Raw genomic sequence first — 17,927 nt, 5'->3', positions numbered from 1 at the left:
AAATTTCTATAAAATCCTTGTAAATCCTTGTCTTCTTTAGTTTATATCATATACTACATTGTAAACATTGTGAAAATCAAGGCAATATTGTTTCTTCTGAGAAATAGAATTCTGATTACTATTGCTTGCTTTAGGGAAGAAAAATATCTTCCCTTTGCATGTGATACTGATACTGTTGACTCAGTCTCTAAAGCTTCTGCTTTGCGTTGCTTTTACAGTAATAATAGCAGGAATGGATTCAGATTTTCTCATAGCCTTTCCCAGGTCCCCTTCTGACCACCATCAAACACTTAAGAAATAAACAAGCAAAGACTAGAGTGTATAATGTATCCGTGGAATTAAAGTCATGAACCTTGATGAGACTGAACCAAAACCATATCCTCACTCCACCATAGTTCACCAGCCACTGATGTATTCTCCAGCAAGCTCTGGACTACAGTTAAATCATGGAGAAATGAGGGGGAGTGTATGGTGTTGTAGTATCATAGCATCCCTAAACTTTGAAATACTAACAGAATACTGCTAACTGCAGAGCCAAGCTCAGAGGGTTTGGGAGATTAAAGCATGCACTGATGGCTTCCATGTTCTGAAAGAAGATAGGGGAATGACTTATCATTTCCTTACTCTATTTACCCAAATCCATGAAAGATATTTTTTCTGTCTCTTCCTAAATTTTTCCCAAGAGTTTTCTTATCCCAACTACTAAGGGGAGTAGTCACTAGTTTAACCATTCTGGAAACAAATTTGAAACCATTCCCCAAAAGCTATTAAACTGTGTATACTCTTTGACTCAGTAATACTACTACTACTAGACCTACACTCCAAAGAAATCAAAGAAAGAAAAAAAGAACTCACATATACAAAAGTATTTATAGCAACTCTTTTTGTGAAGGCAAAGATTTTCAAACTGAGGGGATGCTTATCAGTTGGGAATGGTTAAACTAGGTATGGTATGTGAGTGTGATGGAACACTGTTATGTTTTAAGATGTGATGAAGAGGAGGGTTTCAAAAAAGCCTGGGAAGACTTGTATGAACTGATACAAAGTGAAGCAAGCAGACCCAGGGGAAATTTTATACACAACTGCAATATTGTGAATGTTACCTTTATGACTTAGTGACTGATCAACACAATGACCAACTACAATTCCAAAGGATTCATAATAAAAAAAGCTACCCATTCCTAGATAGACTGGATAGGCTCAGTGTGCAAACTGTAATATGTCTTCTCTTTCTTTTTTTTAAAAATATGACTCGTGTGAATTTGTTTTGTATATCTCTACACATTTGTAATGGATTTTCTTGTTTCTTGCCTTCTCAATTGGTGGAAGTGGGAGAGAGGAGGAAAGGAATCAACTGAAAATAAAATTGAATTTAAAAATGAAAGAACAGGTTAAAAAAGAATAATCTACTTTGCACTGGAGTACAGTAGAAGTTCGTGTGTACAGATATTTTCTAAGTGAATCAAGGGGAGTCTCAGAACAGAAGTGTTTTTTTCTGTCATCCTCTTAAGTTCTGGATTCAGCGATGTAACCCTCATTAAATGGCTCCTAAAAGGTAGGAGCCACAGAGTTCAGAATTACATAAATTTTCTCTAGGAATTCTGAGATCCAGGCCCTGCTAAGTGTTCCATCCTGTAATCTGTGATAGAGAATTAGTGGAATGTGGCAAATAATTGTCTAAAATGCATGTTAGACTTAGGGAGGGGCAGATTTCAAAAGCTTCAGAGAGTGAACAGGCCTTGGTCTGAAATCCTACAGAGGATGTCAATACAGGAAATGTGAGAAGCTCTCAATAATGAAATTCTGAAGACACTCAAAAAAAAATTCCATTGAAGAGGAAAAGGGAAAGTCATCCTAAAGAAACTGATCTGATGCATAAGGAATTGAGCAACTTAAAATTGACACATTCCCTCTTGATAGAAAGGGGAGTCACAGATACAGAACAGTGTATACTCTAGGCACTGTGTTGGTTGATTTTGCTTAAGTATGTCTCTGTTAACAAGAGGGTTCAGTGAGCAAGAACTATATCAGAAAATATCAGTGGCTTAAAAAAACAAAAGGCATCAATAAAACTTAAAAAGAGAGAAAAGACATTATATGTGTGTATATGTGTTGTATGTGTGTGTATGTATACACATATGTGTATGGGGGAAAAGAGAGGGAAGATGGAAGCAACCATGGGCAGGTAAGAGAGGGTGATGCTCAGAGGACAAAACTAGAATAATGAGTGGAAGTTGCAGAGAGGGAGATAGGAGGAAAAACTTCCTAACACAGTTATCCTAAAGTGGAATGGACTGTCTTGAGAAGCAGTAGGTTCCCTTTTACTAAAGATCTTTAAGCAGAGATGGTCTTTAGCTGTTGGTGATAGTGTTGTATAGTGGTTTCCTATCAAAGTCATCACGTCAAGTCAACAAGCATTTATTAGCACTTCACGGTCTAATAGTGGAAACTACATGCAAACAAAATAAGGTATACGTGTGTGTGTGTGTGTGTATGTATGATAATTTAGAGATAATGTGTGTTCGTCCTTCGTTGCCGAAGAAGACTATGCCATCAGAGAAATGATGACATGACTTGCACTTGACTTTGTTTTGAGTGAAGGAGGGCTGTGCAGGTCACCAGCCTCACTTCTCCTCCACAGCCATCTGAATCCAATGACCAGATATTCATCAGGATGACTGGAGATGACCCAGGATGAGGCAGTTGGGGTTAAGTGACTTGCCCAAGTTCACACAGCTAGTGAGCGTCAAGTGTCTGAGGAGAGATTTGAACTCAGGTCCTCCTGACTCCTGCACTGGTGCTCCACTGCACCACCTAACTGCCCCAATTTAGAGATAATCTTAGAGAAAAGACACTAGCATTAAAGGGGATCAGGAAAAGCTTCTTATAAAGGATGAGATTTTAGCTAGGACCTCAAGGAGGCCAGGAGATGGAGATAAAGAAGGAGAGAATTCCAGACATGTCAGACAGCGAGTTAAAATATCTAGAGTCAGGAGATGGAGACTCTTTTTTTAAGGGCAGTAAGGAGGCCAGTGTGACTGAATTCTAGAATATGTGGAGGGGAGTAAGTGTAAGAGGTCTGGAAAGGGAGGAGGGGACAAGGTTATGAAGGGTTTTAAAAGCCAAACAGAAGATTTTATATTTGATACTGAATACGGCAGGGAACTATTAGAGTGTATTGAATAGGGAGGTAACATGATCAGATGTGTGCTTCTGGAAGATCAGTTTGACAGGTGAATGAGGATGGATTGTAGTGGGAAGAGACTTAAGACAAGAAGACTAAATAACTGCAAATAACTGCAGTAATCCAGGCATGAGGTGATGAAAGCCTATACCAGATGGTGGCAGTGTCAGAGAACAGAAGGAGGCATACAGGAAAGATTTTGCCAGTAATTTGTAACAGATCAGATATTGCTTAGGGGGTGGGAGGTGGGAGTAGGGAAGGGAGCTGTGGGGAATGAAATGAAAATGTCTAGTCCAACACCTAGCTGCAAGCCTGGGTAACTTGGGAGGATGGTGGTGCTCCCAATAGTTATTAGTAAGGTAGAAAGAGGGGAGAGCTTAAGGGGAAATATTGAGATGTGTAGGAGACATTGGAGATATCTGGTTCTAGTTATCCAATAGGCAGTTGGAGATTTGAGACTGGAAGTCAGAAAAGAGGTTAGGCCTGAAGAGGCAGATCTAGTATTTCATGGTTACAAAACAATTCATTTGATGTGATTATCAGAGTGACTTTCTGTAGTGTTTTTATGCCCCTTTGACAGATATGGAGCTGAGGTCTCAAGAGATAACCCAGCTAATAAGTGACAGAGCTGGGGTTCAAGTTTAGGCTTCCTGGCTGCAGATCCAGTACCTTTTCAGTCATACCGCACTACCTCAGTGGGTGCTTCTAATGCATCAAGCTTTTATTAAGAGTTGCCATGTTTTAGTATCATGCTTGATAAATGAATGTTTGTAATGATTTTTTATGATCAAGTAATATGCATATTCCCAAATGATTAAGCTCCTCTTCCTTTCCTGTTTACAGGGCAAAAGGTTTATCTATGCTGGTTCCAACTCTGGTGTGGTTCAGTCTCCTGTTGCTTTCTGTGAAAAACACAGCACATGTGTAGATTGTGTGTTAGCCAGGGATCCCTACTGTGCATGGAATCCACGAAAAGCCTCTTGTGTTGATATCTTCAAAGAACATGGCAGCAACAGGTAAACATAGAACGTCAGTAAGGATGAACTGTATATTTTCATTTCCAGTCTTTCACCAAAGATATGTGTATAACTTCCAATCTGATTATCTTTTCAGCAGTTTGATTCAAAGAATGAACGGTGATGCATCCTCTTGTACTGGTAAGTTTTTCAACGTTAGCATTTTTTGCAAAATGATGTTTTCAGTTTCATGATGAATTGGAGTTATTTGCTTATGTTTTTGTTTTCATATATTTTACCATCAGTTTGTCTAGACAGTGCATGTATAATAAGGCCTGCAAACAAAAATGTCTACTATTTCTCTGACACGAAAAAAAAAGTGTAAGCATAAAACGCTTTACAATTTATTAATTTGTAAAAATAAAAAGTTTTCTGCCCTAAAGTATGACACCTACTTTTAAGATATAGCTATCCCATTTTTACATATTATGGGGTTCATGAAAAAAGGTCTTATCACAACATGAGGTTTTCAACTCAGTGATCACTTTCAGCTCTAAATCTGTTATTTTATGAAAAAATCAAAAGCAGTTTTAAAACAAAGAAGCATGGCCTAACGTTTATTCTGCTGACCCAAAATGCTGACCAACAAAACAATTAAAACTATTTATTGGCTGATTCATTCCCTGATACTGGAATTATTACCTGGAAAAAAATTTGAAATTTGAGTTCCTGTTTCTACAGATTGCCTGGAGTTTCTGTGTATTTGTACTGGTAAATTATTAGCAAAGGCCCAGCTTTTCCTTGACTTCATATGCATATGTCAGGGATGGGGTTTGACACTCTCATTCCAGTTGATTAATAAATGTGATTAGGTTTTAAAACGTGTAAACAAATTTGTTTATGTCCTTTGGTCACTTTAGCAGGTGGGAACTCCTCTCTAATTGGCTTAGTAAAGGAACCTCATGATTGACTAGTCAAACAAGCTGATACTCTTAGCGGCTTAAAGTAGTGAGAAAAATTTCAGCATTGTACAGTCAAACAGGGAACAAGTCCATCAGTGGAAAGCTCCAAATTACAATAATTCCTTAGTTATTTTGGAAGAATACATGTAGCCATTGTAACTTAAAATGTCATTTTGTATATAATGGAATATTAAAAACTTAGGGGAAGAAACTGACATTCTGCACATTTATTTTGATATTCCAGATAAAGATGAAAAAGTAAAAGAAAATTACCTGCTGCATTTTGGAGGCACAGCAGAACTAAAGTGTTCTCAAAAGTCCAACTTGGCCCAAGTAATTTGGAAGTTCCAGAATGGTGTGCTAAAAGTGGAGAGCCCTAAGTACCGCCTTGTGGGGAAGGCCTTGCTCATATTCAACTTATCAGAAGGGGACAGTGGGGTTTATCAGTGTTTATCTGAAGAAAAGGTGAAGAATAAGAAATTCTCTCAAGTGATTGCTAAGCATGTTTTGGAGGTGAAAAAGATCTTCCACACTACTACTGTGAGCCCTGCCTTGACAGCAGCACAAACAGAAGGTAAAGGGATTGCCCCAAAAATGTCAGGCATGACAACGAAAGGGCCTACTGCTCAGACTTCAGCCATGTCAGTTATGTGGGTAACAACTTCAAGTGTAGTAACACAGCCTTCCAACCATGTCTTAACAAGCACAGTCTCTGAACCAAAAATCATCATCCAGTCTGTCCCTGAAGTCCATTCAGAGAAGACCCTGTACCTAAAGTCAAATGATAATCGCTTTTTAATGTTTTTCTTTTTATTTTTTTTTGTTCTGTTTCTTTGTCTCTTCTCCTACAACTGCTATAAGGGCTACCTTCCAGAACAGTGTTTAAAATTTCGTTCAGTTATGTTACTGGGTAGGAAAAAGACGAAGTCTGATTTTTCTGATTGTGAGCAGAGTGTGAAGGAAACTTTGGTGGAACAAGGGAGTTTTTCACATCAAAATGGAGAGCAACCTAAACTGGCCTTGGATACAGGCTATGAGACCGAACAAGATACCATAACAAGCAAAATGCAAACAGACAGAGAGGACTCTCAGAAAATAGATGATCTTCCTATCAAAGACAAGCCTTTTGATGTGAAGTGTGAACTGAAATACGCTGACTCAGATGCCGATGGTGACTGAAGGAGAAATTCTTCTTTCTGTAATGAAGGTAGCTGTGGTTTTTCACGGCACAGAAGTCTTTGGGTTGTCAGTTCCTGTGCCAGAGGGCTTTCCACTAGACACAGTGATGCAATTTCATCTAAAACCTAGTTCCTAGGACAGAATGCATATTCTTCAGAAAATCATTTGTCATAATATTTCTATTTAACTGGGTCTCTCATCTCATCTATCCATCTCTCACACTCTCCCCCACTTTCCTCCTTTGCCCCTGCCTCGCCCCAATTCCTTCCCTTTCTACCTCTTTTCCTTTTTAGGAAAATTGTCATTGTCAAATCAAATGATCTTGGAGAGCTATAGATTGTGTTACTGATTTATTTCAGTATTTTCCTAACAAAGGGAAAGAAACAAAAAAGATTGACTTACTTCAGTCTACATGAGAACAGATTTACCTTTAGCTTCCCCTCATTGTAGCAGCCTTTTAAAAACAAATAATTTAATTCCAGATTGGAAATGAAATTTTAGTTTATCAGATTGGTAAATTATAGGTTATTGTCCAATTTGGGACTTAACTTTGCTTTCATTGATTGTGTTTATGTTTTAGTTTTATTTGTTAGTATATCAGGTCATCTTAAATTAGTTAAATAGTGTTTTAATTTAGTTACGTATAGTCTCTCATTTGATCCTCATAACAATGTTATCTCTATTTTACACATGAGGAAACGGAGGCTCAGAGAGATTCAGTAACTTGACAGTTGTCACAAAGCTAGTAATTTAATTTTTAGATGCTGCTGACTCTCCTAGATTTTATTGTAGATCAAATCTGGGGTAAAATCTGGTTTGGTTTGCATAAGAGTCTCAGGGAAACTTGCTTACTAAAAAATCTTTCATTTTATCTTTATTTTGCTTTTAGATATTTAGGCACAGAAAGCCTCTTGAGCAAAAATAACTGTTTTTTGCTTTCTATGAGGGGAACATGGTATTAAGAAAGGTTTTTCTTTCTTCATTTAAAAATGTTTTTCAACAAAAACAAATTGAAAAATTCAGAAGACTGTGACATTTGTGGATTTTGAGCAAGAATGAAAAGAATGTTCCAGTCCAGCCTCTGTTCCCAAGTTTTGCCTTAGGCAACCAACACTGTGGAAGTGATGCAGAAGGACTGATGCTGAGGATTCATTCTAGAGACTGGAGCCATCAGATGACTGAAACAATGAAATAAAAAATAAAAGAAAGAAAATAAGGGTTTTTTGAGTGGAAAAGTCTCTTTTTACTTAAATCTCACCCATCCTAGATTTTTCAAATGACTTGTCAGTCAGTCCTTTCCCTCCCTGAAAACAAGTTGGGAATTGACCAATGAACTGAGTGGCTGAACTGTCCAGTAAAAAATGCCTGTGAACAGAACTATTAATTCATTCCAAAAGTGTTTCACCCCAGCTCTTTGTACAGTTTTATTGTTCAGTAGTGTTTTAATCATTGTTTGCTTTACACTTCCTCCTTTCTGTAAATACCTTTCAGAAGTAGGCATTTTTCATAGCAAGGAGCAATAAACCCTGCTGTGTGTGTGCACATTTGAACTCATTTTCCAGTTTAATATAATTTGGATCCTCTGAGTGTGAACAGTGTATATTTTATAAGATTCAGTTTTTATTTTTTTATTTTGAATTGTGTATGTATGAGAAGTGACAGAATAAATAATAAACTGTTGTATTCTTTGTTTGGGTGAAACTTCTTGTAGCAGAATCTGTTAAACATTTTGCACCCATGGGCCAGAGGCAGAAGACTCAGGGGATGGTTTCTGAAGGGCTTCCCCGCTCACCATTTCAGTGTGCAGGGGTGGGATAGAGAACTACAAGTGGAGGCAAGGACCAAGAACCTAGCATTACTTTCTTAATCATTCCCATATTCATTTCCTGATTTTCTTCATATTTCTTTGGCATGTGATACATTTCTTACAACCTTTTCCTCAGTGCCCTTTTTCTTTTCTGTCCTCTTCTGTCACAGCCTCATCTCCTATACCTTTCCCTCCTACTGGTACCTCCTTTTTGTCCTGTGTGGGGACTCGCTCACCTTCATCCACCAGCACCCAGTTTGATGTGGGCTCTGGCACAGAAAGCTCAGCGGTCACCTTGTTGCCGCCTTTCCTAAGTGACCAGTCACAGCATGTTAACGCCCATGGGATCTTTCATCTCATCTGTCAGGCAACTGGTGAGTAGGAGGAGCCTCCCTATGCCAACAGTGCCCTTGTCTGTCTGTCTGTCTGTGTCCATGCAAGCTGGTGCTGCAACATGGTTCAGAGATTGACATACTTATATCATGTAGACTACTTTATTAACGAACATTTACTTAGATTCTTTCTCAAGTATGATTGGTATCTATTGACTTTCATATCTAGATCCCTCAGATAAAAACCATTCTGTTTTTAACACCTTTTTTTTTTTTTGAAATTTCATGTGAGTATAACAGTTAGCTTAAAACCACATTTTCCTATTGCCTTCTGCCCTGCTATATATAGGAGTGGTATTTATCTAGTTTTGAAATTTAATAAAAAAGAATTCACCTCAAGGCTTAATGAAGGAAGACTAAATTGATTCTAAATATTGGGTGTTTTTATTAATTTTTGAAGGAAGAACAGATGAATTTGAATATACTCTTGGTTTGATGTAAGAAATCTCTGACTTTTCCTATCAGTGCTCTGATAGAGCATCAACTCATAAGTGACCTGTCTGAACCTTGACAGATGTTTCACTGTCACCAAAGTGGAGTGATACTAGCTGATATTTGTGTAATTACCATGTGCTTTTACATCCATTCTCATTTGATCCACACAACAGTGTCCCTATTTTTACAGGTGAGGAAACAGAGGCTAAGCAAGATTAAGTGACTTGACCATGGTCATACAGCTAGTGAGTATCAGAGTACTGTCCCCGGGAAGCCCCAGATATGGCTTAGGAATCTTCCTTGCTACCCCATAGCCTTGTCATTGAACATGCTATATTCTCCAAGGCTCTATCCTCCTTGTTTGTGGTAACTGAATTCAACAACAGTGCAGTGGGGAAAGAGAGAGGCAGCATTAGATATCTCATTACACTATAGATAGCAAGACTGCGAAACAAAAATGAAATTGAATGGCAGAAAAAAAATCTTAAATTTATTCAATCTATAAAGCAACTGTTAAAACAACTAGTATTTTTATGTTGCTACTTGCTTCTCTTTTAAAAATAAATTGTGTGACTTTTTATAACACTAGCTTTTGTAGTAGACTCATCATATGTGTTTGCATCTGGCTTAATTTTTTGCCATTATTTGGAGGGAAAACAATGAGAGTACATCAAATTTGGGCTTCTGCAGAGACTAACCTTAACACCAAGTTCCCTGATGATGATGAATTATAACTAGGGAAACAGAGGAGGTGTCACAAAAGTTCACATTTGGCATTATTTTTTTTCCTAAGCTAAAAAGATGACATTTAGCTTTTTGTCAATCAGGACCAATCAATGGGCTCCTTTGGCTTTTGTTATCTATTCAGTGTCAAGGACTGGCTCAGAATATCATTGCAATGAGTTAACTATGAATTCTATTATTCTCTGATTTTCCTCATTCTATATTATGTTTTAAAAAAAGGTTTGTTAAGTAAATATGACCTTCCCTTACATGCCCAGTTTCTCTTGCTTAAATAGTTAAAAATCATTCAGTTTATAACTAATGGGACTATAAACACATATAGGGAGTCTGCTATGACTATCAAGATATAAGGTGTGCTGGGGAGCGTAAAGCAAAAAAAGACAGTTGTCAGCAAAGGAGTGTGTTGTACCAGGTGAGAATGGAGGCTGTAATAATTTGTGCGTATTAATTAGTTGCCTTCAATTGCTATCTGACTGAAAAATAAAGGCACAAAACTTTGGAGCTGACTGTAGCCTTTCCCTTCTAGTTCCTTTTCTCTATGCACTCCCTATTTCTGTCCCCTCCCTTTTCACTTGGGGCTAGTTGAGGTAATTTTAGGTAATTTAATGTGATTAATGAATGGGAAATAGGAAATACATGTTGTCTGTAAATACATGTTGGCTTACATTGGATTTATATTCTTTCAGGTAGACCTGGTGTCTTATTTTTCAACATAGATCAGTAAAGAGATTGAACCACTTTTTCTGTTGCCTATTTTATGGAATGTGTCCTTTTAGAGTAGGTAACTAGGAGAGAGAGCTCAGGACCTGGATTCAGGGCAACCTGAGTTAATATCCAACATTTATTAGCTGTGTGATGCTGTTCAAGTCACTTAACCTGTGCCTCCCATATGTTCCTCATCTGTAAAAATGGGAATAATAGCACCTTCCTCCCAAAGATGTTGTAAAGATAAAATGAGATAGTAGGTACTTTGCAAACCTTAAAAGTGCTGTGTATATATGCTAGATGTTATTATTAGGTCAAGATCAAGGAAAGCTACATGAATCACCCACCCATAGACTATTCCAGAAGGATCCCCAGGGAGAAAGCTGCCCTGGTCTTCTCCCCAAAAAGTTTTGAATTGTTTTATAGCACTCCTAGGGGAAAACAGATTGAATTGAAATCTTTCAGGACTCTCCTTAACAAAGGTACAACTACCTTAGAGATTTTCACCATCTTAGGTTTAGGTTTTTTCAACTAGCTGAAGGTTTGTTAGCATATAGGCCAGGGGGGGGGAACCTGTGGCCTCGAGATCACAAATCCCCTTAATAAAAGGACTTGTTCTATAAAACTTGGACTCAGTCAACCACACTCAAAGACCTAGAAGGCCACAGGTTCCCCATTCCTGCACAGACCAAAAGCCTTGAAATCTAGCAGCACTGAGCAATAAGTTGTGGGAACCACTAATTGGACTTTCCTCATCTTTGTAGTAGCAAGAGGTAGTTTGGGATAATGTTCACTATCTTCCATATAACCATCAAAGTGATACTTCAGTGCTTAGCATAAATGTTTGGTGAATATTCTTAAAGTGCAGATCTTTCCATGTGATCACTACACCCACCAATCCAAAAACTTTAGTAATTTCCTGTTTCTTCTCAGATAAAATAAAAATTTCTCAGCCTAGCATTTAAAATTTAAAATTCTTCCAATCTGGCTCCCTACCTACCTTACCCATATATCATGCTCTGTCTCCCACTTCCATGCCTCATTGCAAGTCATCCCTGATGTTGGAATTCACTCCCTTCTCAACTTCTCTTTAAAAAAACAAAACAAAACCCAATTTTCTTCAAAACACAACTCAAATGCAACCTTTTATTTATAGCATTCCCTGGTTTCCTCATCTTGCTAGTACTTGATCTACCTGAAATTACTATGCATGTGTTTCCTTATCTAAGACCAACTTGAAAGGAATTAAGCAGATGGGACCCCAAGAATTCTGGCAAAGTCTTCATGTAGCATATGGTCACTAAAAATGAGACTTATCTTGGTAAGAGATAAAGAAGCCTGGAAAGCTCTGTGAAGAGAAAAAAAGGTTCCCTTTTGATCTATCATATTCTTTTACATAGCTCACACAAGAAAGCTAAAATTTATTGCTCCTTACCATGAGAAATGCCAGTGTGTAAAAGCACATGGGATGAGTCTGTAGAATGACTATAAGCAGTGTCATATAGTGAGTAGAAAGAGCCCTGGCTATATTTGGAGTGAGATGGTTTGAATCTCAGCCTTTTTGTCTTTAAATTTTCTTATTTGTAAATAAGATGGTTAGACTAGTGCTAACATCCAAGATCCATTCCAGTTCTGAATCCTATCCCATAACAATGCATTTTGAATATGACGTTATACATTTTGTGAATCCTTGTAAGGAACATATATTAGAGATATCTGAACAGTTTAACTTTTATCATTAAACTACTGAACAGCTGTAGTTGTATGTATTTAGATGTGTGTAAGGGTGTGTGTGTGTGTCTATATATATATATATATATGTACGTATGCATGTATTATGTATTCACTCTATAAATATGCAATATACTAGCATCACAGGACTTCTATATAATGATCAATAAGCCCAATCACATCTCGATTAGACTCCATAGGATCATAGATGTAGTGCTGAAAGGGACCTTAGAGGTCATTGATTCTAAACCCAACATTTTGCAAATAAGAAAACTTAGGAGAGCTTAAGTAATTTATCCAGGGTCAAACAACTAAGTGACTGAGGTAGAATTTGAAGCTAGGCACCCCCCCGCTAAATCCAGGGCTCCATCCACTATGCTTAAGTAAAGTTGAATGCTGTTTTACAGCAACTGCTAATGCTCATTCATCTTATTCACCCAGATTTTATCAAATAAATATAATGGTTTGGACTTTACAAGTACCAGATAAACTCACCTTTTAGCCATTTAACACCTTTGGCTTCACTGATAATATTTCTGAACCAATGCCATTGATTGATTATAGCCTTGAAAATAGGTTTTAAAAATCATTCCATTCCTAAGTGCTTGCTTGTTTGGCTCAAGAGGTTTGCATTGACCTTGCCTGGGTTTATAGATCCTTTTCCAACAGTGTCTTCCCTATTTCTTAAGCATCCACTTGCAGAAAATATATGGTCTATCAGTTTTCCCTCCATACCCTCAGATATAGTCCTATGAAAATCTAAATAAGATAGTATTAAAATAGTCACAGAACCAAATTATGCCTACTATGATTTATAGAGGCCCATCCTGGTTTTCTTTTAGTCCTAACTCAGGACAGTGCAGGGAGGAAAACAGCATGGAGCAGTGGCAAGAGTGCCAGATCCAGGTTCAGATGCTGGCACACCACTTAATACCTATTTAACACTGAGCCAAACATTTCTGCTCCATAGACTTCAGTGTCCTTCTTGATCATTTAAATAAGGTGATAGGCTATGTGATCTCTAAGGTCCCTTTCAAGTCTAAATCTTATGAATGCAAACTTGAGTTCCCATTAGTGAAATGACAAGCCATTTTCCTTCTTGGCCTCATTTTTTTTAAATTCAGTCAGTTGTTTTAATACTAATTGCTTTTACATCACTTTATAACATGTCCAATTTTCTCCCCATCTCTCCCCTCCCCCCACCCCCTAATACCTTGCATTCTGATTACCCCTTCCCTCAATGTACTCTCCATTCTATCACACCCCACCCTTCCCTTATCTCCATCTTCTCTCTTTTCTTGTAGGACAGGATAAATTTCTATACCTCATTACCTGTGTTTCTTATTTCCCAGTTATATGCAATAATAATTCTCAACACTCGTTTCTAATACTTTGAATTCCAACTTCTCTCCCTCCCTCCCTCCTTACCCATCCCACTGAGAAGGCAAGCAATTGAATACAGACTAAATGTGTCATTTTGCTAAAGACTTGCATAATAAGTATGTTGTGTAAGACTAGCTGTATTTCCCTCCATCCTACCTTGTCCCGCCCTTTATTCTATTCTCTCATTTGACCTTGTCCCTTCCCAAAAGTGTTTACTTCTAGTTACTCCCTTCTTCCATTTGCCCTCCCTTCTATAATCCCCCTCGCCCCACTTGTCCCCTTCTCCCCTACTTTCCTGTAGTGTAAGATAGATTTTCATACCAAATTTAGTGAGCATGTTATTCCTTCTTTGAGCCATATGTGAAGAGAGTAAGCTTCACTCTTCCCCTCTCCCCTTCTCCCTTTTCTCCTTCATTGAACAAGATTTTTCTTATCTCTTTTATGAGTTATGGCCTGCCCCATTCCATTTCTCCCTTTCTCCTCCCAGTATTTTCCTCCCTCACCCCTTAATTTTAATTTTAATTTTTTGTGGATATCATCTCTTCTGATTCAACTCAACCTGTACTCTGTGTGTATATGTGTGTGTGTGTGTGTGTGTGTGTGTGTGTGTATACAATCCCTCCACCTACCCAAATACTGAGAAAAGTCTCAAGAGTTACAAATATTATCTTTCCATGTAGGAATGTAAACAGTTCAGCTTTAGAAAGTCTTTTATGATTTCTCTTTCCTGTTTACCTTTTCATGCCTCTCTTGATTCTTGTGTTTGAAAGTCAAATTATCTCTTCAGTTCTGGTCTTTTCATCATGAATGCTTGAAAGTCCTCTATATCATTGAATGACCATTTTTTCCCTTAAAGTATTATACTCAGTTTTCCTGGGTAGGTGATTCTTAGTTTTAATCCCAGTTCCTTTGACTTCTGGAAGATCCTCTTCTAAGCCCTTCAATCCCTTAATGTTGAAGCTGCCATATCCTGTGTTATCCTGATTGTATTTCCACAATACTTGAATTGTTTCTTTTTAGCTGCTTGCAGTATTTTCTCCTTGACCTGGGAACTCTGAAATTTGGCCACAATATTCCTATGAGTTTCTCTTTTTGGGTCTCTTTCAGGAGGTGATCTGTGGATTCTTTCAATATTTATTTTGCCCTCTGGTTGTAGAGTATCAGGACAGTTTTCCTTGATAATTTTATGGAAGATAATGTCTAGGCTCTTTTTTTGATCATTGTTTTCAGATAGTCCCATAATTTTTAAATTATCTCTCCTGGATCTATTTTCCAGGTCAGTTGTTTTTCCAATGAGATGTTTCACATTATCTTCTATTTTTTCAAACTTTTGGTTTCATTTTTTAACTGTTTGGTTTATCTCATAGTCATTCAGTTCCCTGAACTCAATTCTCTATTTCAAAGAAGTATTTTGTTCAGTGAGCTTTTGAGCCTTCTCCTCCATTAGGCTAATTCTTTTTAAAGCCTTCTTCTCCTCATTGGCTTTTTGGACCTCTTTTTCCAATTGAGTTAGCCTCTTTTTAAAGGTGTTATTTTCCTCAGCATTTTTTTGTTCTCCCTTAGCAAGCTGCTAACTCGCTTTTCAAGCTCTTCTGTTGCCTGAGCTCAGTTTAAGTTCACTTTGGAGGCACTGGAGGCAGGGGCCTTGACTTCCTGTGACAGTATGCCTTGTTCTTTGTCTGAAAGGATGGGAGGAGACACCTGTTCACCAAGAAACCTTCTATGGTCTTATTGTTTTTCCCTTTTTTTGGCATTTTCCCAGTCAGTTATTTGACTTCTGAATCCTTTGTCAAGAGGATGGTCCTATTGCCCCTCCTCTCCCCAGTTCCATGTTCAAGGCTGAGAGTCAACTCAGCTGCTCAATTCCCTGGGCTTTTGGGTGGGGGTGGGCCGTCACTCAAGCCTAAGGTTTAGATCAGCTGCTTCCTACCACCAGAGGCTTTAAGCTGAGTTGTCTGGACAATGAACCCAGGTTGCTTCCCAGCCACCATAGCTGCCTTCAGTCTGCTGCTGCCAACATCATCTGGGGCTATTGCTGGAGGAACCCCATTCCCTCCTTGCCCAGCTGGGAAAGCCCTCCCACACTGACCTTTGGAGCTTTCTTTTTTGCTTGTGGGTTGAAGGATCTGGGACCTTACCTGCTGGGAACTCTGCCCCAGAGATCTGTTCAGGTCCTGTTCCTCCCAATGCCACGTGGCCAGGGCTAGGCTCTGCTCTGCTCTGCTCAGCATTCCATGTGATAGACCTTTCCTGTCATCCTTCCAGGTTACCTTTGGCTGGAAACCTCTTTCGCTCTGTTGTTCTGTGGCTTCTGCTGCTCTAGAATTTGTTGAGGGTCATTTTTCACAGGTATTTTTATGGGCTGTGGGAGAAGTACTAGGGTATATGCGTCTTTCTACTCTGTCATCTTCTCATTTTCTTTATCTATAAAAATGAGGATAGTGTGCTAGCTATCTCATATGGTTGTACAAAGGATAGTACTTGATGATTTTTAAAACCTTATGTGAAGTAGCATTTTAATGGTTATGCTATTTTGTTTGTTTTTTTTTTTATGATTCAGAGCTTGAATTCAAATAATTTGTAATTTTTTTCCCTTTAGTTCATTCACTGTATATTAAGCAGTTACTATATTCTGCTAGGTACTGGAAGAAATACAAAGTTTAGATTATTACCTGGGGTTTCTGTTGGGGTTGCTTTTTATTTTATCAAGAAGCTAATTTTTTTTTTTTAGAGAGAGCATTAATGTTTACAAATCATTTTCCTCACAATAAATATGTAAAGTAGGTAGTACAAGCATTATCCCCAGTTTGCAAATGAGAAAACTAAGGCTCACAAAACAGTAAAGTAACTTGCCCATGGTCACACAACTAACTGCCAGAATCAGCACTTGATCCCTGATTCCAAGAGCAGTGCTCTTTACCCCACAGCACTCTACTACTTGAAACTTTATGATCCTGATGAAACTGAAATGGTAAATATGGCAGAAATCTAAAACTGAGAACAATGATCCTCTATGATGATGATTTTTTAACTGAAAATTTTTGTGTTAAAATTTCTTTCTTTTTTGCAAGTTGAGCCATTTTCTCTCTATTGCATTTCTCATATGTCAAAATTTAAACGCATGTTCTAACTCAGAAGCAACCTGTCTATTCCAGGCAACTATTTGTAGCCTAGATAAAGTGTCAATCTTCAGTTCATTCAGCTGGGAGAGGGCAAGACTAGAGTAACTGAAAACAGTACTGAGCAGATGATTTCAGGAAAGACAAAGGACCCTTGAGCTATGCATGGTAGAAGTGAAGGTCTGTTCTGAGACATCAAATAACAAGGCAGGGACACAGTAAAAAGGAAAAATACTAAAGACAACAGTATTTAAAGACACTCTTGGAAGGAAAGGAGCAAAAAAGAAGATGCATATAGTCCCTGGTTCAGAAAATTCAAGATCAATGCTGAGAACCAGCATGTTGCCAACAGAGTAGAATTAAAGATATCCAAAGCCAGGGTCTGAGTCTGAAGCCAAAGTTAGGAGAACCAATCAGATATGGAATCTGAGTCAGATCACAATAGGGTAGATAAGTCAAATTTAAGCTCTATGGTGAAGTAGAAGACCTCAATTTGAATCCCAGCCTTTGGGGTGTTCTGTCATCTGAATGAGCAAAGAACAGTTTTGTGTGTTTCAAGGTGATATGTGTGTGCGTATATACATACATATGTACATATATACAAACATATACATATATCTGTGTAGTATGTGTTTAATGCTAATTTTGTGAAAAATAAAAACTGTTGAATGGGAAACTACTAAATACATATTTATGATACATAAGGCTACATTCTTAAAGTTTCACTGGCTTTTTTATAGATCTCCAAATGAGGATCAGATAGGTAGATATTCTTATCTATACATGTTAATTTCAAACCTGTGGGAGGGTGCAGCTGAAATTAACACATTCTTCCATTGGCCACTAAAGCTATTTAAGCCTAGAGTTTCAGGCCTCCTTATCTTATCTTGTGAATTTGGAGGCTTAACAGATCTGTAATAGAGTATCCAGATTATAAACCTCAGTTTTTGCCTGTACACATCTCTGTCCTCTTTGCTGTGACTTGTTTTAATTATCAATATACAGTAAGTATCAGTAGACAATACTGAGAGGCTAAAGACATAGTGATACAGAGAAGTCTAGCTTAATGTGTTCCCTCCCTCCTTTTGCAGTCTCAAAGTGAGAATAACTTGCCCTGAGTTTCAGGGTATTAAGTGACTAAAAGGTGTGCTTGAATTAATGGCATAAGTTTAAATCAGCCTCAGGTAGAGGAGAATATTTAATGTATCGACTGATCTATTTACTATATTCTTCTGATCATCTGCAGGTTGGGAAAAAAAACAAATTAATATCCAGTTTTGGATCGTCATATCTGCCTACTTTTCAAAATTGTTCTTTTTTCTGGTGTTCA

General features: G+C 37.9%; 2 protein-coding genes across 15 annotated transcripts in view; one reads left to right on the top strand and one right to left on the bottom strand.

Moving 5' to 3' along the window:
* Nucleotides 1–17,927, bottom strand: part of SECISBP2 (SECIS binding protein 2) — a 114,643-nt gene that overhangs the window by 2,274 nt on the left and 94,442 nt on the right. The gene's annotated exons all lie outside the window — the stretch shown is intronic.
* The window catches only part of SEMA4D (semaphorin 4D), a 203,552-nt gene that overhangs the window by 159,006 nt on the left and 26,619 nt on the right, over nt 1–17,927 (top strand). For 11 of the 14 annotated variants that reach the window (XM_072597418.1, XM_072597413.1, XM_072597408.1 and 8 more), the window contains 4 exons: nt 4,028–4,200; nt 4,298–4,341; nt 5,347–5,676; nt 8,259–8,462. In XM_072597418.1, the coding sequence (XP_072453519.1) occupies nt 4,028–4,200; nt 4,298–4,341; nt 5,347–5,676; nt 8,259–8,462 (751 nt within the window). Of the gene's footprint in view, nt 1–4,027; nt 4,201–4,297; nt 4,342–5,346; nt 7,983–8,258; nt 8,463–17,927 lie in introns of those variants that run through there. The other 3 variants (XM_072597415.1, XM_072597417.1, XM_072597416.1) reach the window with 3 other exon arrangements.

Source organism: Notamacropus eugenii, chromosome 3, assembly GCF_028372415.1.
Source record: "Notamacropus eugenii isolate mMacEug1 chromosome 3, mMacEug1.pri_v2, whole genome shotgun sequence".
Lineage (NCBI taxonomy): Eukaryota > Metazoa > Chordata > Mammalia > Diprotodontia > Macropodidae > Notamacropus > Notamacropus eugenii.
Note: the sequence above shows the minus strand (reverse complement) of the source record. Positions and strands in the feature narration are given on the sequence as shown.